We start from the raw sequence: 16,734 nt of genomic DNA, 5'->3' as shown, positions 1-16,734 counted from the left end.
GCCAATTTGTCCCAAGAATTGTTCATTATCGTCTTGTCTTTCTCCAAAAGTCTACAGATTTCGCATATAAAGCTACTATTTCAACAACATTCGAGCTAAACGATACTCCGAAAGGTCGCGTGTTCCACCAGAAAGGTCACCTTTCGATCCGACCAATCAGAGAGCGCCTTACAACCGGAAAAGCTGTCTGCAAAAAATACGTGGCGGACCCGTGTTGTTTGTGATGTTTAGCTTGAGTTAGAGCTAACATGACGCAACGGAATGGATCGAAAAAGGGTTTGACGTACTCCTAAGAATACAAACTCTCTTCTGTTGTCTTTTTTTCTAACAAGATCGTCGACAGCGGCCCCAAAGGTTCGATTCGTACGTGAAAACTGTCTAACCAGGAAGTGAGCTCGCCCCCCTCCCCACCGGACAGAGTCGGACGCGAGTCTCTATCCCTCCAGAGGGAACCTCACCTGTGCGATCTTGCCACAGCTGCTACGGAAAAGCCTTAGGAACTTTCAAAATGAAGCTTCTTAGACCGCACCAAGCGTGCCTGCTAGCCGCAGTGCTGTTTGTTAGTGTCACACAAGGACAAGGTAAGTTTCTAATCGGTTCGAAATCGAAGAAGATGCTTATGTAATCGTGACCCGTTGGCCGTGGCTTAAAATTAACTGCAGCATAGAATACCAGATAGGCCAGAGAGTCTTCTAAAATATCCTTAGATACTCCCAACGCCAAGAACAAGTGGCACGCACACTCACTGGTGTAACTTTATAAGTTTAAAATTCCATTAAGACAAAGTTCAGTATGGCGTTGAATGCATTCTACATGCATTATTAAAGGCTAATACTGTAGTAGTGAAAGCTAATACGAACGTTTGCAAAACAAAGAGATGTGTGTTAGAAACAGTAATTTTCAATAGACTTATGCACTAGATAGCCACGTTTGTCATGTTTACATATACATGTGTATTCTTTAAAGTTGTTGTTGTTCTTGTAGAAGAAGAGCTTTCCTAGCCTTACAACATGTATGTTTGCCACTTTTTTGTCCTACAGATATTATAGGAGGGGCTCAGGACGATGAAACTGATGACATAAATGTGAGTATATAATAATTAGCATGATCTAAATTGTGTCGTTCATGAAAGAGTCTATACAGGTTTTTCATTTGACGTCATCTGCACCTGTAATGCACACGAAGATGCTTTTGCTTGATCCAATGATCCACCAACAATAGGGTCGGGCGATTTGATTTATACTTATTATGGCGTCATTGAAAAGCCAGTATAGTACTAAGTACTGGCATGTAAAGTTTCAATGAATGAATACATTCAAGTTACTACCTGCCCTTAATGATGTACTTCAGAAAAATTACAATGAACAACTTCAGTACACTTTAAACCTTAAGAAAGGCTGTTTTAAGACTAAAAGCTTTTGGCTTGACATTGGTAAGTTTTTGTTCATATTGGACTTAAAATGCTGAAGGTTCTACTAGGTGACTTTAGCATTGACTTTTGGTTTGTCGATTCAAGTTAGTAGTTTCAACTGCCTTTCATCAACTCATAAGGAAGTACAATTTTCATCTATGTCTGTCATGCATTAACTGCAAACCCTTAGTTGTAGTCTAGTAGTTCTTTTTTGTACAAGCTTCATTATATATAATATACTTAACACTTCATGACTCCATTTCAATGTACTTACCTCTCAAAGCTTACTTTATACTATAAAGTTAGATTCAAGATACATGTAACATACTTATACTTGTATCCTTGAATTGTATAGAACTCCTGCCAATTCTGTTTTCCTATTTGATAACTTCACATTCAATGACAAGCTTAATGTCATATGCACTGTCTTTATACCTACTTGATAGATCTATCCTCTTAGCTTTAGTTGATGTCATTGTTTTTTTAATCATACGACTAGTAGTAGTTGGTAGCCCACAGTAGCAGATAGACAAGTGATGAAACTTGTAATAAGTGCTCTATAGGAGTACCATGCATTTATGTCACTAGATGTACACTAACATGTTCATTGTGAAGTAAAAAGTCATTCAGGTATGTGTATACATTATGTATAAGATACTCCATTACTTATCAACCTGTTGTGTCAAAACTATAATTAAATGCCATTCCACGTTATGCTATGATCATGACTCGAAACACTCCTCATATCTCTCATATCTCCTGTACGGTGTGTAGTCATATCTCCTGTACGGTGTGTAGTCAAAAGGGAAATAAAGAACTGAATATAGCTGCAAGACATTTTTGTTTTATGTGAACCGTCGGCCTGTCATTAACCTGTGGTTACAACCGTGGTCATTAGGAGAACCAACAACAGGGGCAACAGGAGAAAGCGCAGGAGGAGCCTCCGGAGATGCTCCGACCCCGGCTGACTCCGGAAGAAGAGCGGTTCCGGGAGCTCCAGAGGCAGCACTACCAGGAAGAGCAGGAGAGATTCGTGGCGAAGCAGACACAGGCACAGCGCAAGGTGCACAACTCTGAGCAGGACAGACACATTGTGGAACAGGCCCAGCACAAGATGCACAACTCCGAGCAGGAGAGGTTTGTGGCCGATCAGGTCAAGGCACAGCAGAAGATGCGCGACTCCGCCACACAGAGACAGCGGGAGGCCATGCAGCGGCAGCGGGAAGCCGAGGAGAGAACTGACGAGGGGAGCTTTGTAGATGGAAGGGAGGGGGGAGAGGATGATGCCTCTATCCCAGAGATAGGTAGATCGCAGGAGTACTATAGGAAGGGTATAGAGGTGCCCATGCCCCAGTATAACCCCGCCACAACACCCATGCCTCAACGTCAGGACGGTTTCTTTGGTTCTCAGACTGAACAGGAGGACTCGACACAGCCACCCGATCCCCACCCCCTGGAGGAGCCCCCCACCCCCCTGGAGGAGCCCCCCACCGTAGGGGAGTCAGACATGCCACCCCCTGAGGAAGTGGAGGAAGAGATGACGGTTGAAAGGAGGGAACAGTTGGAGAAGGAAAAAGATGGTAGGCTGAATTTGATTTCTTTTTATATTTCCATTAATTATATATACAGTAACAGTAAATAGAAGCAGTAACAATAAACAGTTAACAGTAAATATGATAAGCTGTTCCAAACCGACTGTGACCCATCATGACCACTAAATTAATGCCTAAAGTTAAACCCCCGTATTTGATAGTGGAGGAGTCCAGTGAACTCACTCTGGTGCTAAGAGTCTTGGAGCAAAACATTAAAGTATGAGACTCCTCAAAAGCCCAGTGTGTAGCCAGTTCTCTACAGCATACAAAGCAAATAGGGGTTTGAGCATCAATGGTCATGGTGGTTTCACATTAGGTTTGTTTACTCTTACATTCAGCATTACATAAGAACAAAGATACATGAAAAAGAATACTGTGGACACTCCTTTCTTCAGTCATATGGAGCTAGATGTATACATTTAGAGCTGTATTATGGAGCCAAGCGGGAAAGTTGAATCTTGTACATTTTCACTGTATTTCCAGCTCAAAGGATGTATGATGAAGGGATGGCTCTCAAGAACAGCTCCAGGAAGTCAGAGCAAAAAATGTGAGTTTGGGACTTATGCTGTCGTTTGTAAAATATCCCTATCCCATTGCCTAACCCACCTGTGTCAAAACCTGGAATGTCCATATACATGTAACTCTTCCCTGTTTAGTGTCTAGTGCCTACACATAATTACAAAAGTTTGTTGTATGATGTCTGTTTAGTGCCTACACATTCTTCCTGGAGTCTATAACAAAACTCTGTTGTGTGCTGTTCCCTGTTTAGTGCCTACACATTCTTCCTGGAGTCTCTAACATAAGTCTGTTGTGTGCTGTTCCCCGTTTAGTGCCTACACATTCTTCCTGGAATCTATAACAAAACTCTGTTGTGTGCTGTTCCCTGTTTAGTGCCTACACATTCTTCCTGGAATCTATAACAAAACTCTGTTGTGTGCTGTTCCCTGTTCAGTGCCTACACATTCTTCCTGGAATCTATAACAAAAACTCTGTTGTGTGCTGTTCCCTGTTTAGTGCCTACACATTCTTCCTGGAATCTATAACAAAACTCTGTTGTGTGCTGTTCCCTGTTTAGTGCCTACACATTCTTCCTGGAATCTATAACAAAACTCTGTTGTGTGCTGTTCCCTGTTTAGTGCCTACACATTCTTCCTGGAATCTATAACAAAACTCTGTTGTGTGCTGTTCCCTGTTCAGTGCCTACACATTCTTCCTGGAAGCCGCCAAGCTGAACCACACGGAGTCGCTGGAGCTGGTGGGGTTCGCTCACCTGTTCGGAGACTACCTGCAGCAGAACGTCACACGTTCACTGGAGATCCTACAGGACCTGGCTGACAAGGGGTCCCCCAAGGCCCAGATGGTATACGCCTGTCTTTTCTTTGCTGTTTGTTTGTATATGGCAGGATTGAGATTAGAGCTGTGCACCTAAATAAATTTTAGGTACTACAGGTACAGGTTCATGAGTTTAGGTACAGGTACATGGGTTTAGGTACAGGTACTGACCTGTACCAGTACGATGTACCAACTTGAAGGCTACTTGTTGATATAATGGTTGATTTTCAATAAGGACAAAAGCATGTTTTAACTGATAAGTTAACAAAATATCTAATTGTGCTACTAGGTATTGTTTTAATAAAAACACAGATGAAAATTTGACTCTAATTGAGATTGTGCTGATAGTAGAGTGGAACTTGTCGCCATCAAGTAAGGTAGGAGCATACTCATGATCACTAGATAGCTTTAAATAACACTTGCAGTCAGATGTGCAAAGGTTAGGCGTGACAAGTCGTTCAGCTGCTGCCGTGCCATACCACCATACCACCATAACACAATGTACTCAATATGTAACACTTTGTTTACCCATATTAGGGTTTAGGCTTCATTTATGCAGCAGGCATTGGCACCAACTCAAGCCAAGCTAAGGTGAGTCTACTTTGTCAAAAATTATGACAGTAAACTATATCGCTAGAAAGCTGCTGGAAACATTCAGTATTCAGTGAATGATAATCTAGATCTGGTAATGATTTAATCCTTGCCTTGTTCTCTGTATCAGACTATCAAAGATTAAAGTATTTCATATCTGCATCATGTGTATGTTAGCTGTAGCTAATGGACTGAATAAAGTATGAAAGTGTTTTAAGAACACTGTTTCAAAATTTATCCAGTTGCTCGAGTAACCATTTTGGCATGTTTTAAGAATGATCTGATCATCCTTAAAACCCAAGCGAGAGATCTTCAGAAAATCGGTAGCCTACCGTGGACCAAATGTCTGGAACAGCCTACCGCCAGACACACGTACGGCTCCGAATCTGACTTCCTTTAAGAGACTCTTGAAGTAACGGAAATGAACTAAACGAACGGACACGGACCATGAACCAGCTTTCGCCCTACTTTATGTTGTATGTTGTAGAAATTGTATATTGCTGTACCATAAACATGTAATGATTTATGTTGATAGAGTTATTAGGACTCAAATGACTGTGTATCTCTGTTATATTGTATCTGACCCTTACCTCTTCCCTCATGACCTCAATGAAAAGCGGCCTGCGTGCCGATTTGAGCTTATCATGAATAAACAAAGGTTCAAACAAACAAACAAACAAACAAACAAACAAACAAATCATTGCCTTATTCTCTGTATCTGTGTTTATCAACTGCAATGAATGCCTGTTTTGTAGCCACATTCATGGCTGTATTACAACAAAAGCCTTGTATGTTGTACTCTGTCCCCAGGCCCTGGTTTACTACACCTTTGCTGCTCTTGGTGGTGATCCTCTGGCTCAGATGACTCTAGTAAGTGCCTTAAAATCATTATTTTGTTGTGCGGGTCTATTTGGTCTTGCAGGGTATCTAGAAAAGGCAGACACGAAAGTTTAGTCCTCAAAAAATAATCTAACAAAGAATGCTTTTGTGAGTATGTGCCATGCAGAAGTGCTCATATCATGTCACTGTGTTTTGTGAAGTGTTCTTGGTGCCACTTTTATTCTGCAGGGTTACCCTAATCAAGAACGCCTCACAGACCACACCTAATTGTGATGATATTGATGTACTGTAATTCTTGTTTCTTTCACTGTAACTGTATGTTCACGGTTTTCATGGACACCTCTGTACCGTAATCTTATCATCACTGTGAAAAAACCTGTTGTTATCATTTATGATTCCTTCACACATCCGTTCTGTAAATCACTTGTCGCCACCATGAAGTTAAAGTTCAGTGAAATTAAATGTCCATTTTCCTTACACTGTGAAATGTTGCTACCATGAAGATAAAGTGAATTACAGTGCTGTTTTAAGAATCATAAGATGATGTCGTTATGATGATGCCAGATGTTAACTATATGTAGAACTCAACCATGGTCATGTAATGTAATGGACTAGTGCAGTTCAGAGCTGTATGCAGTTGTTTTGTGAAGTGTTTTTGATGCCATGTTTGGTGTGCAGGGGTACCGGTACTGGTCAGGAATAGGAGTGGCCCAGAGCTGCGAGTCAGCTCTAACCTACTACAGGATGGTCTCCAACAAGGGTGAGTGTGTCTGTGGGATGCTTCTATCCACGACTGTTTTTTTTTTGGAGGTTTTATTTTTAAAGAAGTACATGTTATATATTGCTAGAGTGTAATGTACAGCTAGAGTGTAATATACCTGTCCAGCTTTGTACCAGCATCATAAGTATGGAGTTAGGTTTGATTCACTCACACAAGGATGGACCCCTACTCTTTTTGACTGTAGTGGGATCTTTAATGTGCTCAGGGTGTGACTTTCCTCAAACATGCGATCCCATTCGAGAGGATATCCCTAACCAAGCTAAAGATAGTCATTTTTGCCTGAGTCGAGTGAGGAAGTAGACTGATGTAAAGTACCTTTCCGATAGCACAACACTGGGACTTCTGTATCTGTATCTATCTGTATCTATATAGCCGGTATAATCGCCATTCAGCGTAACTCACCAGCTTCGCAGGCACGGCAGCAGCTGGTCCTAGACTTGCTAGGGATCTGAACCCAGAACCTCTAGATTCTAAGTCAACAATCTAGAACCTCTAGATTCTAAGTTAGCAACCCTAACGACAAACCTTACCCCCCAGTTGCGGAGGAGGTTTCCGTGTCGGGCGGCGCGGCAGTTCAGCGGGTACGGCTCCACGATGAGGTGGAGAACCCCGGGGGAAACAGCGCCATGCTGGACGATGACCTCATCCAGTACTACCAGTTCCTGGCAGACAAGGGGGACGTCCAGGCACAGGTACGAATGTATCTACTGTCAAACTTACTGTACATCCAGTACTACCCAGGCACAGGTACGACTGTATCTACTGTCAAATTTACTGTACATCCAGTACTACCAGTTCCTGGCAGGCAAGGGGGATGTCCAGGCTCAGGTACGAATGTATCTACTGTCAAACTTACTGTACATCCAGTACTACCCAGGCACAGGTACGAATGTATCTACTGTTAAACTTACTGTACATCTAGTACTACCAGTTCCTGGCAGACAAGGGGGATGTCCAGGCCCAGGTACGAGGGCAAAATTGAAGGAATTTTAGTTTCAATCTTGCGGTGTACAGGGGCGTTGCCCTTTTCTATACCCGTTTGACCACACAGGCCATAACAGTAGGGAGCTAGTCCCCTAGATGTGGTTTACCTGTTCAACTCCCACAGTCTTTCTCATGATTGCTAAGCAGAGAAAGCAGCGTGCACCATTTTTCAAGGTTCAAACAACCAAATGCAAGGCAAACACTCTACCCCCTAGTCCATTTCACCAGTCAAACCAGGAATGTATTTACTGTAGATAGTTTAGTTTAAAAGTATATAATATAGTTTAGGAGTAGTTTACTAGAGTCCAGTCACATTTGGAACACACCCTTGTCATTTTGGAGGTGTAGTTCCTGCTACATGTAAAGGAGGCCTTGAAGAAGCATAGGCAGTTTCATGGTTGTGTAGGAAAGAAACTGACTACCATTTGTAATATTAAGCAGGATTGATTTTATTGTATGGAATAAACAGGCCCAGGAATGGAGCCAAGATTGACTAGTGTATGCATCTCATAATCTAGAGGAAATGATGCTGATCCTATGTATATACAGTCAACTCACAAAGACGGGAACATGAGAGACATATATGTATATAATTATGTAGAATTTAGTGTATTGTGTTTGGCCTGTCCTTCATTTTGGTGACGTTTGTAATCTGTGTGTTATTTATCTTGTGCAGGTTGGCCTGGGCCAGCTGAACTACCAGGGCGGAAGGGGGGTGGAGCAGAACTACGGGCGGGCGCTCGACTACTTCCAGCAGGCCGCTGCAGCAGGCAACGCCAACGCCATGGCCTTCCTCGGCAAGGTAGAGAGTTGCAGCCGTGTTGCATTATCCCTCTAACAGATACAGTGTATTAGCCTGAGTACCAACCTCCGTAGTGACCGCTGGCTCAAAAGAATTCGCTTGCTAACCACGGAGTCTGACCCTGCGCGTATCCGTCACGGCTGTTAGTCAGATATTCGTTTCGATTTTGAACGAGCTCGCTGATTGGCCCCATTCGTCTAAGCTCCTCCCCATGCCACACTGTTCTTCGTAACGGGTAGGTTCTAAGAACTGTTGCCATGGCGATTCTTTCAAAACTGGACCCGAACAGGGCAATAGAGACACCTTGGAACGAAAAATGGCACCGAACGCAGCTCGAATTCCCCTCATTACGTGATAATGAGACAGCCGTTACGGATACGCGCAGGGTCAGACTCCGTGGTTAGCAAGCGAATTCTTTTGAGCCAGCGGTCACTACGGAGGTTGGTACTCAGGCTAACAGTGTATGGCAAATTGTGAAAAAATACTATACAGTATGACGAGTCTACTAATATCAACGCTATTCTATTCATTTTGTATTTTGTATTTATTGACAATGATAACAATTGGGGACAGGAACTACATATTAATGTATGATGATTAGAATGCACAGGAGACACTGTTCAATACAAATTATATGTGAGATGTGAGACTGTGAGATGGTACAGTACTAGTGAAGCTAGAGTTATTTTGCTTTCAATAACTCCTCCCTGGGTAAGGTTGAGACTGAGAAGTTTTCAGTATGCCTGTCCCCTTAGATTTGACACTGGAAATTTGAACATACTAAAGCTTATGCCTATAGATATCATGGGAGAAAGAATACTTTAAGATGTTTTCCTATTCTTTTTTTATTCTGTTTTATTGGTCCCCTGAATGGTCTTCTTGTATTTGATAAGTGCTTTCCATTTCTTTCTTCTCCAGATGCACTCGGAGGGTGCAGGTGACGCAGTGAAGCCAGACAACAACACGGCGTTCCAGTACTTTAAGAAGGTACAATCTATTCTAAGGCACAGGAAAGCTCTCTAAACTTCCACAGACTGTCAGACAATCAGTTGTTACGAGAGCCATGAGAGACTTACATAATGTAGATTAAGGCACATTTGTCCTGTCTTAATTATCACTTTGTCCATTATGTCAGTGCCCATCTGAAGAACAAATTTAGACAAGGTTTTTAAACTCTCTACATGCTGTGTAAAACTGTTTTGATTCTGTAAATTTGAAGTCTTAGTCAATTTGATCCTCTGGTTATGTAGTTTTTAACTGACGCTATCATCAGACAAGTCTACGCAATTCAGAAATGTATACATACCTTACTGCTAAGCTGATTTAGTTTTGACTTGATTTGATTTGAAGGCAGCCGAGCAGGGTAACCCTGTGGGGCAGAGCGGGCTGGGTCTGATGTACATGTACGGGAAGGGCGTGGAGCAGGACTACAGCAAGGCCTTCAAGTACTTCTCTCAGGCCGCAGAGCAGGGCTGGGTGGACGGCCAGCTGCAGCTCGGCATCATGTACTACAGTAAGTAGATATGCATGCACGCGATAACACACACATGCATGCACATGCACACACACACACACACACATGCACACACACGCATGCACACATGTTCACACACACTTGCACACATACACACACACATGCACACACACACGCACATAGCCGAGCGGTGCTGGGTGGAGGGGCAGCTGCAGCTCGGAATCATGTACTACAGTAAGTAGATATACACGCACGCACACGCACACACATGTCCACACAAATACACACACACATGTTCACACACACTCGCAAACATACACACACATGCACTCACACACTCACACACACACGTACACACATGTACACACACTCCAATCCAGGATCAAGGTGTTCAAAAATGTGATTTTCCCTTTAACAATTGTACAGTGGAACTCGTTACCAAGTACAGTAGGGGCACCCTCATTAGACTATGCTTTAAGAAACGCTTTCAGCTAGATGTGCAAAGGTTAGATGATTTGTTTCCTGAAACAGCTTGCCTAACCAGCCATTGTGCCCTTTCCCCTTCCAGGTGGCCTAGGTGTGCGGCGCGACTACAAGATGGCCATCAAGTACTTCAACCTGGCCTCGCAGTCAGGCCACGTGCTCGCCTTCTACAACCTGGCGCAGATGCACGCCACCGGCACAGGCATGATGCGGTCATGCCACACGGCAGTCGAGGTGGGTACTGCAGGGACCTCTGACAATCTTGATGGAATAGTCAAAGCGCCATTGTTGTGTTTCAGTGACCACATTGGAATTTTGAAGTGGATTTTCTGTGGACAATCTGTATCTTTTTCTTTCAGGTTTCTTTCGATGAGTTTTGTCTCTTGCTTGAGACTAGGATCTCCTTAATTTGGGGTCTTTTAATAACTGACACATCTTTGCCATCCTAGATAGTAAGAGGGTTAAGTGGATATCTCACAGGATTGTGCCAAATTGCACCAGACAATCTTAAAGTGGGCGCAAACTGGTGTGAATCGAAGCGCAGATCAGTAAGGTGCCCACTTTAAACAAGCAATACACCCCTACACAATGGTAATGAGGGGTGGCACTTTCCAAGTCAAAGTCTGGAAATCATAGGCCGTCCCTTCTGTTTTAGGTTATAAAGCTAGTTTGCTGTGAAAAATTGTCAGAAAGTTTGACACACATTCTTTCCCGTCCAGCTGTTTAAGAACGTTGCGGAGCGCGGGCGGTGGTCTGAGCTGATGATGGAGGCCCACAACCAGTACAAGGACGGGAACAGCAACTCCGCGCTGGTCATGTACACCCTGCTGGCCGAGCTGGGCTACGAGGTCGCACAGAGCAACGTCGCCTACATACTGGACCAGGGATGTGAGTATCAGGGTCAGGGTTAGAGGTCAGGGGTTAGAGGTAGAGTCGGGGGCTATTGTGATGTTGGCCCTGCTGGCCGAGCTGGGGTATGAGGTCGCACAGAGCAACGTCGCCTACATACTGGACCAGGGATGCAAGTAGCAGGGTTAGGGGTCAGGGTCAGAGGTCAGTGTTGCAGGTTTGTGGTTAGAGTGATGTACACGCTGCTAGCTAAGCTGGGGTACTGAGGTCGCACAGAGCAACATCGCCTACATACTGGACCAGGGATGTGAGTATCAGGGTTAGGGGTCAGGGTTAGAGGTCATGGTTAGAGGTTAAAGGTCAGGGTTTGCAGTTAGGTTGATGTACACCCTGCTGGCCGAGCTGGGCTACGAGGTAGCACAGAGCAACATCGCCTACATACTGGACCAGGGATGTGAGTAGCAGGGTCAGGGGTCAGGCTAGAGGTCAGGGGTCAGTGTTGGGGTTAGGGTGATGTTTCACCTTCATATATATATCGGACCAGGGATGTGAGTACCTAGCCCTTCAGGGCATCGCACCATTGTTGCTGCAATACAAACCTTTCAAACTATTGTATCAGGAGTTCCATTCTGTGACAATTTGTCAGACACATTTCTTGTGGGTTGATGATACCAAAACTTTATTTTATACCAAAACTTGCTCTTCTCTGGGCTGGAGAAAGGTAATTGTTGATGGTTGACATACAAACAAGAACGCCAGGCTTTAATATATAGTAGAGGCTCACTACCAAGGTATAATGACTTTGACAAAGATAGTGACTTGTGTTGATTTTTCACTTTTGACCTTTCCAGCGAGAACCCACGTGGTTGGTCAGGAGGAGGTGTACCCCAGGGCGCTACTTCACTGGGGTCGTGCTGCAGCTCAAGGTCAGTCAAGTCTTTTGACCCCACTTTAAGAGCAGTGAAAAGTTCCTTACAAATTCTTGCCTTCAAGCTAATTGCAAGACCATGGTATTGATAAAATGTATGATATTAATTCAGACCCTAAAACCGGAGAAATTCCCTACTCCATTTAGACTGGGACAACAAAGCTGGTACAAAAATTTATTGATAATACAAAATGTAAAAAGCGTTCAGGTCGGACTCAAATTATCACCTGACTTTTCTCATATCCATGTTTTTCCTGCAGGTTACACAGTGGCGCGCGTGAAGCTTGGCGACTACCACTACTACGGATACGGGACAAACATAGACTACGAGATCGCGGCCACGCACTACCGGCTGGCGTCCGAGCAGCAGCACAACGCACAGGCCATGTTCAACCTCGGCTACATGCACGAGAATGGGCTTGGCATGAAAAAGGTGATAAAAAGATTAATGATAATGATTTGACATAGTTTTCTTTTGTACACAACCTGGCTTTTACTGTTCAGTTCAAACCTGGTGTGTTAAGCCCTGAGACGGTTTACCGGGTATGCAATACAGACACTATGTTCAAATATAACTTTTTTTGTTCTTTTATTTTCTCTAAAGACATTTCGACAACTACTCTCACTGCTGCCTTCAAAAGGGCAATGTGAATTTTCTCATTATTGTATTGTAGTGATGGTGCGGTGGTTGGGGTATAGACTAAGCCGCATTTGGGACTGCACTCTTGCCGCTTTGTGGCAAGGAGGAATAGAGTGACGGTGGAGAACGCGTCCTTGTCTTCACATATCTTCATAATCAATGATAATTACATCATATGATGAGAAAGTTTACATGGCCCTAATATCTAGATGTAGGTATACCGATGTACCCACAGTCAAAAATTGCATACATATGCCAGCTCCAATTTCGTGCATATATTACATACACACCCAGTATTTCCAGCCCTGACCGAGCTCTGCGTTGTACTTGCAGGACATCCACCTGGCCAAGCGGTTCTACGACATGGCTGCTGAGACCAGCACAGATGCCCAGGTGCCTGTGAGCCTCGCTCTGATGAAACTGGGCGTTCTCTACGGGATGGAGTACCTGGAGCAAGCAGGCCAGGTTAGCTAACTTAGATTGTCACTAACAAGTGCGAACTAACTATCAGTAACTGATGTTGACTATCACTAACTAACATGGTTAAACCCCTATGTTCAGACACCCCCTAACCCTAATCTAGGGTTGTTGGAACACTGGTGTCCGCACATAGGGGTGTTGGAACGTTGGCGTGTTCCCATCCCTAACAGTGAGCCTAACCCAATCATAGGGGTATCAGAATGTACTAGGGGTGTCGGAACATAGGGATGTTGAAATATAGGGGTGTTGAAACATAGGGTGTTGAAACATAGGGGTGTCGGAATATAGGGGTGCCAGAACATAGGGGTGTCGGAACATAGGGTTGTCTGCCGTGACTCGAGATAAGACGATGCTGTTGTGATCAGTTTTTTGGTCTTTTTTTTTCAGAGTGGCCAGCTGTGGACGGTGGACCTGGAGGGCTACTTCGGCGCAGAGTGGGACATCTGGCTGTGCACCCTGCTGGCATTACTGCTGGGCCTGGTGGTGCTGTACCGCAGGACACAGAGATGAGATTCACTCCTCATCAAGGTCACTGAGGGGGAGGGGGGCACTGTACCGCAGGACACAGAGATGAGATACACTATTCACCAAGGTCACCAAGGGGGAGGGGGCACTGTACTGCAGGATACAGAGATGAGATTCACTCCTCATCAAGGTCACTGAGGGGGAGGGGGGCACTGTACCGCAGGACACAGAGATGAGATACACTATTCACCAAGGTCACCAAGGGGGAGGGGGGCACTGTACTGCAGGATACAGAGATGAGATTCACTCCTCATCAAGGTCACTGAGGGGGAGGGGGGCACTGTACTGCAGGACACAGAGATGAGATGCACTACTCATCAAGGTCACCAAGGGGGAGGGGGGCACTGTACCGCAGGACACAGAGATGAGATACACTACTCACCAAGGTCACTGAGAGGGATGGGGGCACTGTACTGCAGGACACAGAGATGAGATACACTAGTCACCAAGGTCACCAAGGGGGAGGGGGGCACTGTACTGCAGCACAGAGAGATGAGATATACATGTACTACTCACCAAGGTCACCAAGGGGGGGGGGGTGCTGTACTGCAGGAAACAGAGATGAGATACACTACGCACCAGGGTCACCAAGTGGGAGGGGGGATGCTATACCGCAGGACACAGAATACACTACTCATCAAGGTCACCAAGGGGGAGGGGGGTTCTGTACCGCAGGACACAGATGAGATATACTTCTCACCAAGGGGGGAGGGGGGCAAGGAGTGGTCTTACATGTAAGTGTATGCAATGATCTTCAACCCTTGTTTAAAAAGCTGTAGGAACCAAATATTTGCATACACTTTACTTAGTCTTAGATAAATGACTGGTTGTTCTAACTAAATGTATGTAAATTCAGACCAACAACACTTACAAAGAAGGATGGACACCTTTGAAAATTGTTTCCAGCTGCCTTTGATAGACGTGTCAGATATTACAGTTTTAAACCCAAAGGGAACCCAAAGTGTTGTTGAACAGCTTTCGTCAATTCTTCTTTGATTGAGGAGGGGGCAATCAATTTTGAGAACTATGAGTAGTTTCAGAACACTGATAGGTAGTTAGCGTTGGTGTTGTAGTCAGATTGCAGCACAGGACATTAGGCTGTGTACAACAATACCACCATTGTATAGGGGTGACTGTGCAGGGGTGGGGGAGGGGGTGCTGCCAGGAACTGTTTCCTGGTACACTGTTTCTTTTTCTTTTAATTTCTATTATATATTGAGTTTATTCACGATTACCCTCCACCACATCTGTCTGTACATGATTGTATCTTTGGTGATTTCGGGGGTGACAGCAAATGTTGATGTTCTACAGGTTCACAGCCATTTAGTATCCTATTACACCATTTCCGCCCTGCATCATGCCACTCAAACACACAAACACACAGACTGAAAACAATACCTTCCTCTTCATGGAGGCAACAAAGGCATAAAAACTCTGCTGGTTGTCATTTTTTTGCTAGGCTGCCTTCAAACATAATCGTTATGATAAGAAATTTGCACTTTAATCAAATTAATGTATGTGTATTGTCACACATCATGAAGGCAATTATGGGAAGAGAGGGAGCTATGATTACTATATCTTGTAAAAACTATTTCTTCATTGAATTTTTCTAGACCCCAGGGTAAATTTTAGTCTTGATACTTTCTTTCTAGAGTGTAGTAGAAGCATGTTTTTGTTTTAAAATGTGTTCATCCTTGTTGGACAAGCTTCTATAGCATCTAGCCTCTTTACTAGGCTCCATGAGGTTGGCTTTTTTGTGATGGCATGTAAGTTCCATTGCGCTTGGTTTCTTTGCAATCTGGTCTTTGTCTCCAGCCTATGGCACTGATATGCAGTCAGAAAAAACAACAGACCCATAGAGTCTGCTTTAGCCCCCCTCTCACTGGACCCGCGGCACGCTGGCGTCGTTGCTGCGTCCTAAACTGGATTTGTGTTACCCTTGACTTTATAATGGGAATATCTTTCAAAACGTACAAGTATGATCAAAAAGACAACAAAACACACAAAGCTTAAAAAGATTTGTTTTTTTGTCGATTAAATTCGTTGAGTGTTTTGTCAATTAGATCGACCGCAGCGACGCCACCAGCGTGCCGCGGGTCCAGTGAGAGGAGGACTTAAGGTGTCTGTATAGAATAAATTTTCTGTCTAAGAATAAAGAATATTGAGGTATTGAACTGTACATGTTAATGTATAGCACATGGCTTAATGTCATTGGTGCAACGATGTGTAAGGAGTAAATTGTAATTGTACAGTGCTATGTGAAAACAAGCAAGGCAGAAATGCAGCCATGTGGAAAGGTTGTTAGCCTTCAGTACTGTAGCTGCACCAGTACAAACTGTGAACTTTATCCATGCTCGACCATTGACTGCACACGGATGATGCAATTGGACTGAAAGTCTCTACAACCATGGGTAAAGTAAGACGTACTTCGAAGTATGTACATGTATGTATGTATGTACCCGCTTGTTGTATCCATATTGCCTTGTGTAAAATTCTGAAAAGATGATCAATTGTGATAACTATCAGCTGGTACAGTTGTATGATCTGGTAGTGATGCTGCATATCCCATAGCTCAGTCTGGGCTGCAGCAAGGATCCTACAAAGCCCGGTCATTGCAACTCTCTAAAAGCACAAAGAACTTTTGAAAATCTACCACACTTTAAAAAATGTCTCTTACTTTAAACGTTATGACAGAAATGAAGCCACCATGACTTAGATAGATGTAAGCTCTTTCAGTTCACATATAAAACTTCGCTGTACATGTAGCAGGTTGAACTTTAAGACTGAAAGTTAAGTAGATTTTCGGAATGCCCAGTGTCTTTCGAACCCTAGAGTGCACAGTGTGCACATGGTACGTGGGACTAGACGACTTCTTGTAGTACCAGCTTGTTTTGGGGGAAGCTCTGTACAGATGATTTGTTGTTGTTGCTCCTGTATATCTGTATAAAGAGGAATGTTACTGACATCAAACCGGATCTTGCCATCGTTTTTCTTTCGTACATGCTGAACTTTTAATTGTGAA

At 43.9% G+C, this 16,734-nt stretch overlaps 1 protein-coding gene across 4 annotated transcripts; it reads left to right on the top strand.

The window, feature by feature from the left end:
• The first annotated feature begins 177 nt into the window (after positions 1–177).
• Positions 178–16,682, top strand: LOC136434004 (protein sel-1 homolog 1-like). 4 transcript variants are annotated; one of them, XM_066426652.1, is made up of 21 exons: positions 178–581; positions 1,041–1,084; positions 2,310–2,991; positions 3,487–3,550; positions 4,201–4,363; positions 4,873–4,926; positions 5,737–5,796; positions 6,445–6,526; positions 7,085–7,239; positions 7,295–7,375; positions 8,208–8,333; positions 9,252–9,320; positions 9,684–9,846; positions 10,376–10,524; positions 11,010–11,178; positions 11,991–12,065; positions 12,328–12,500; positions 13,041–13,172; positions 13,575–13,700; positions 13,765–14,295; positions 14,417–16,682. In XM_066426652.1, the coding sequence occupies exons 1-19, from the start codon at positions 509–511 to the stop codon at positions 13,695–13,697; spliced, it is 2,637 nt and encodes an 878-aa protein (XP_066282749.1). In that variant the 5' UTR covers positions 178–508; the 3' UTR covers positions 13,698–13,700; positions 13,765–14,295; positions 14,417–16,682. The 4 variants fall into 4 exon arrangements, with proteins under 4 accessions (XP_066282749.1, XP_066282750.1, XP_066282748.1 ...); XM_066426653.1 differs by having other exon boundaries at positions 179–581; positions 2,310–2,474; positions 2,526–2,991; positions 13,575–14,295; XM_066426651.1 differs by having other exon boundaries at positions 179–581; positions 13,575–14,295.
• The last annotated feature ends 52 nt before the right edge of the window (positions 16,683–16,734 follow it).

Source organism: Branchiostoma lanceolatum, chromosome 4 (genome assembly GCF_035083965.1).
Source record: "Branchiostoma lanceolatum isolate klBraLanc5 chromosome 4, klBraLanc5.hap2, whole genome shotgun sequence".
Lineage (NCBI taxonomy): Eukaryota > Metazoa > Chordata > Leptocardii > Amphioxiformes > Branchiostomatidae > Branchiostoma > Branchiostoma lanceolatum.
This window is presented reverse-complemented; position numbering and strand designations above follow the sequence as displayed.

Bases quoted from the DNA above. Each gene is read 5' to 3' on its own strand.
- LOC136434004 (XM_066426652.1), top strand. From the start codon at position 509: ATGAAGCTTCTTAGACCGCACCAAGCGTGCCTGCTAGCCGCAGTGCTG. The intron at 7,376-8,207 runs GTACGAATGTAT...TATCTTGTGCAG, and splicing joins AGGGGGATGTCCAGGCTCAG to GTTGGCCTGGGCCAGCTGAA. The intron at 8,334-9,251 runs GTAGAGAGTTGC...TTTCTTCTCCAG, and splicing joins CCATGGCCTTCCTCGGCAAG to ATGCACTCGGAGGGTGCAGG.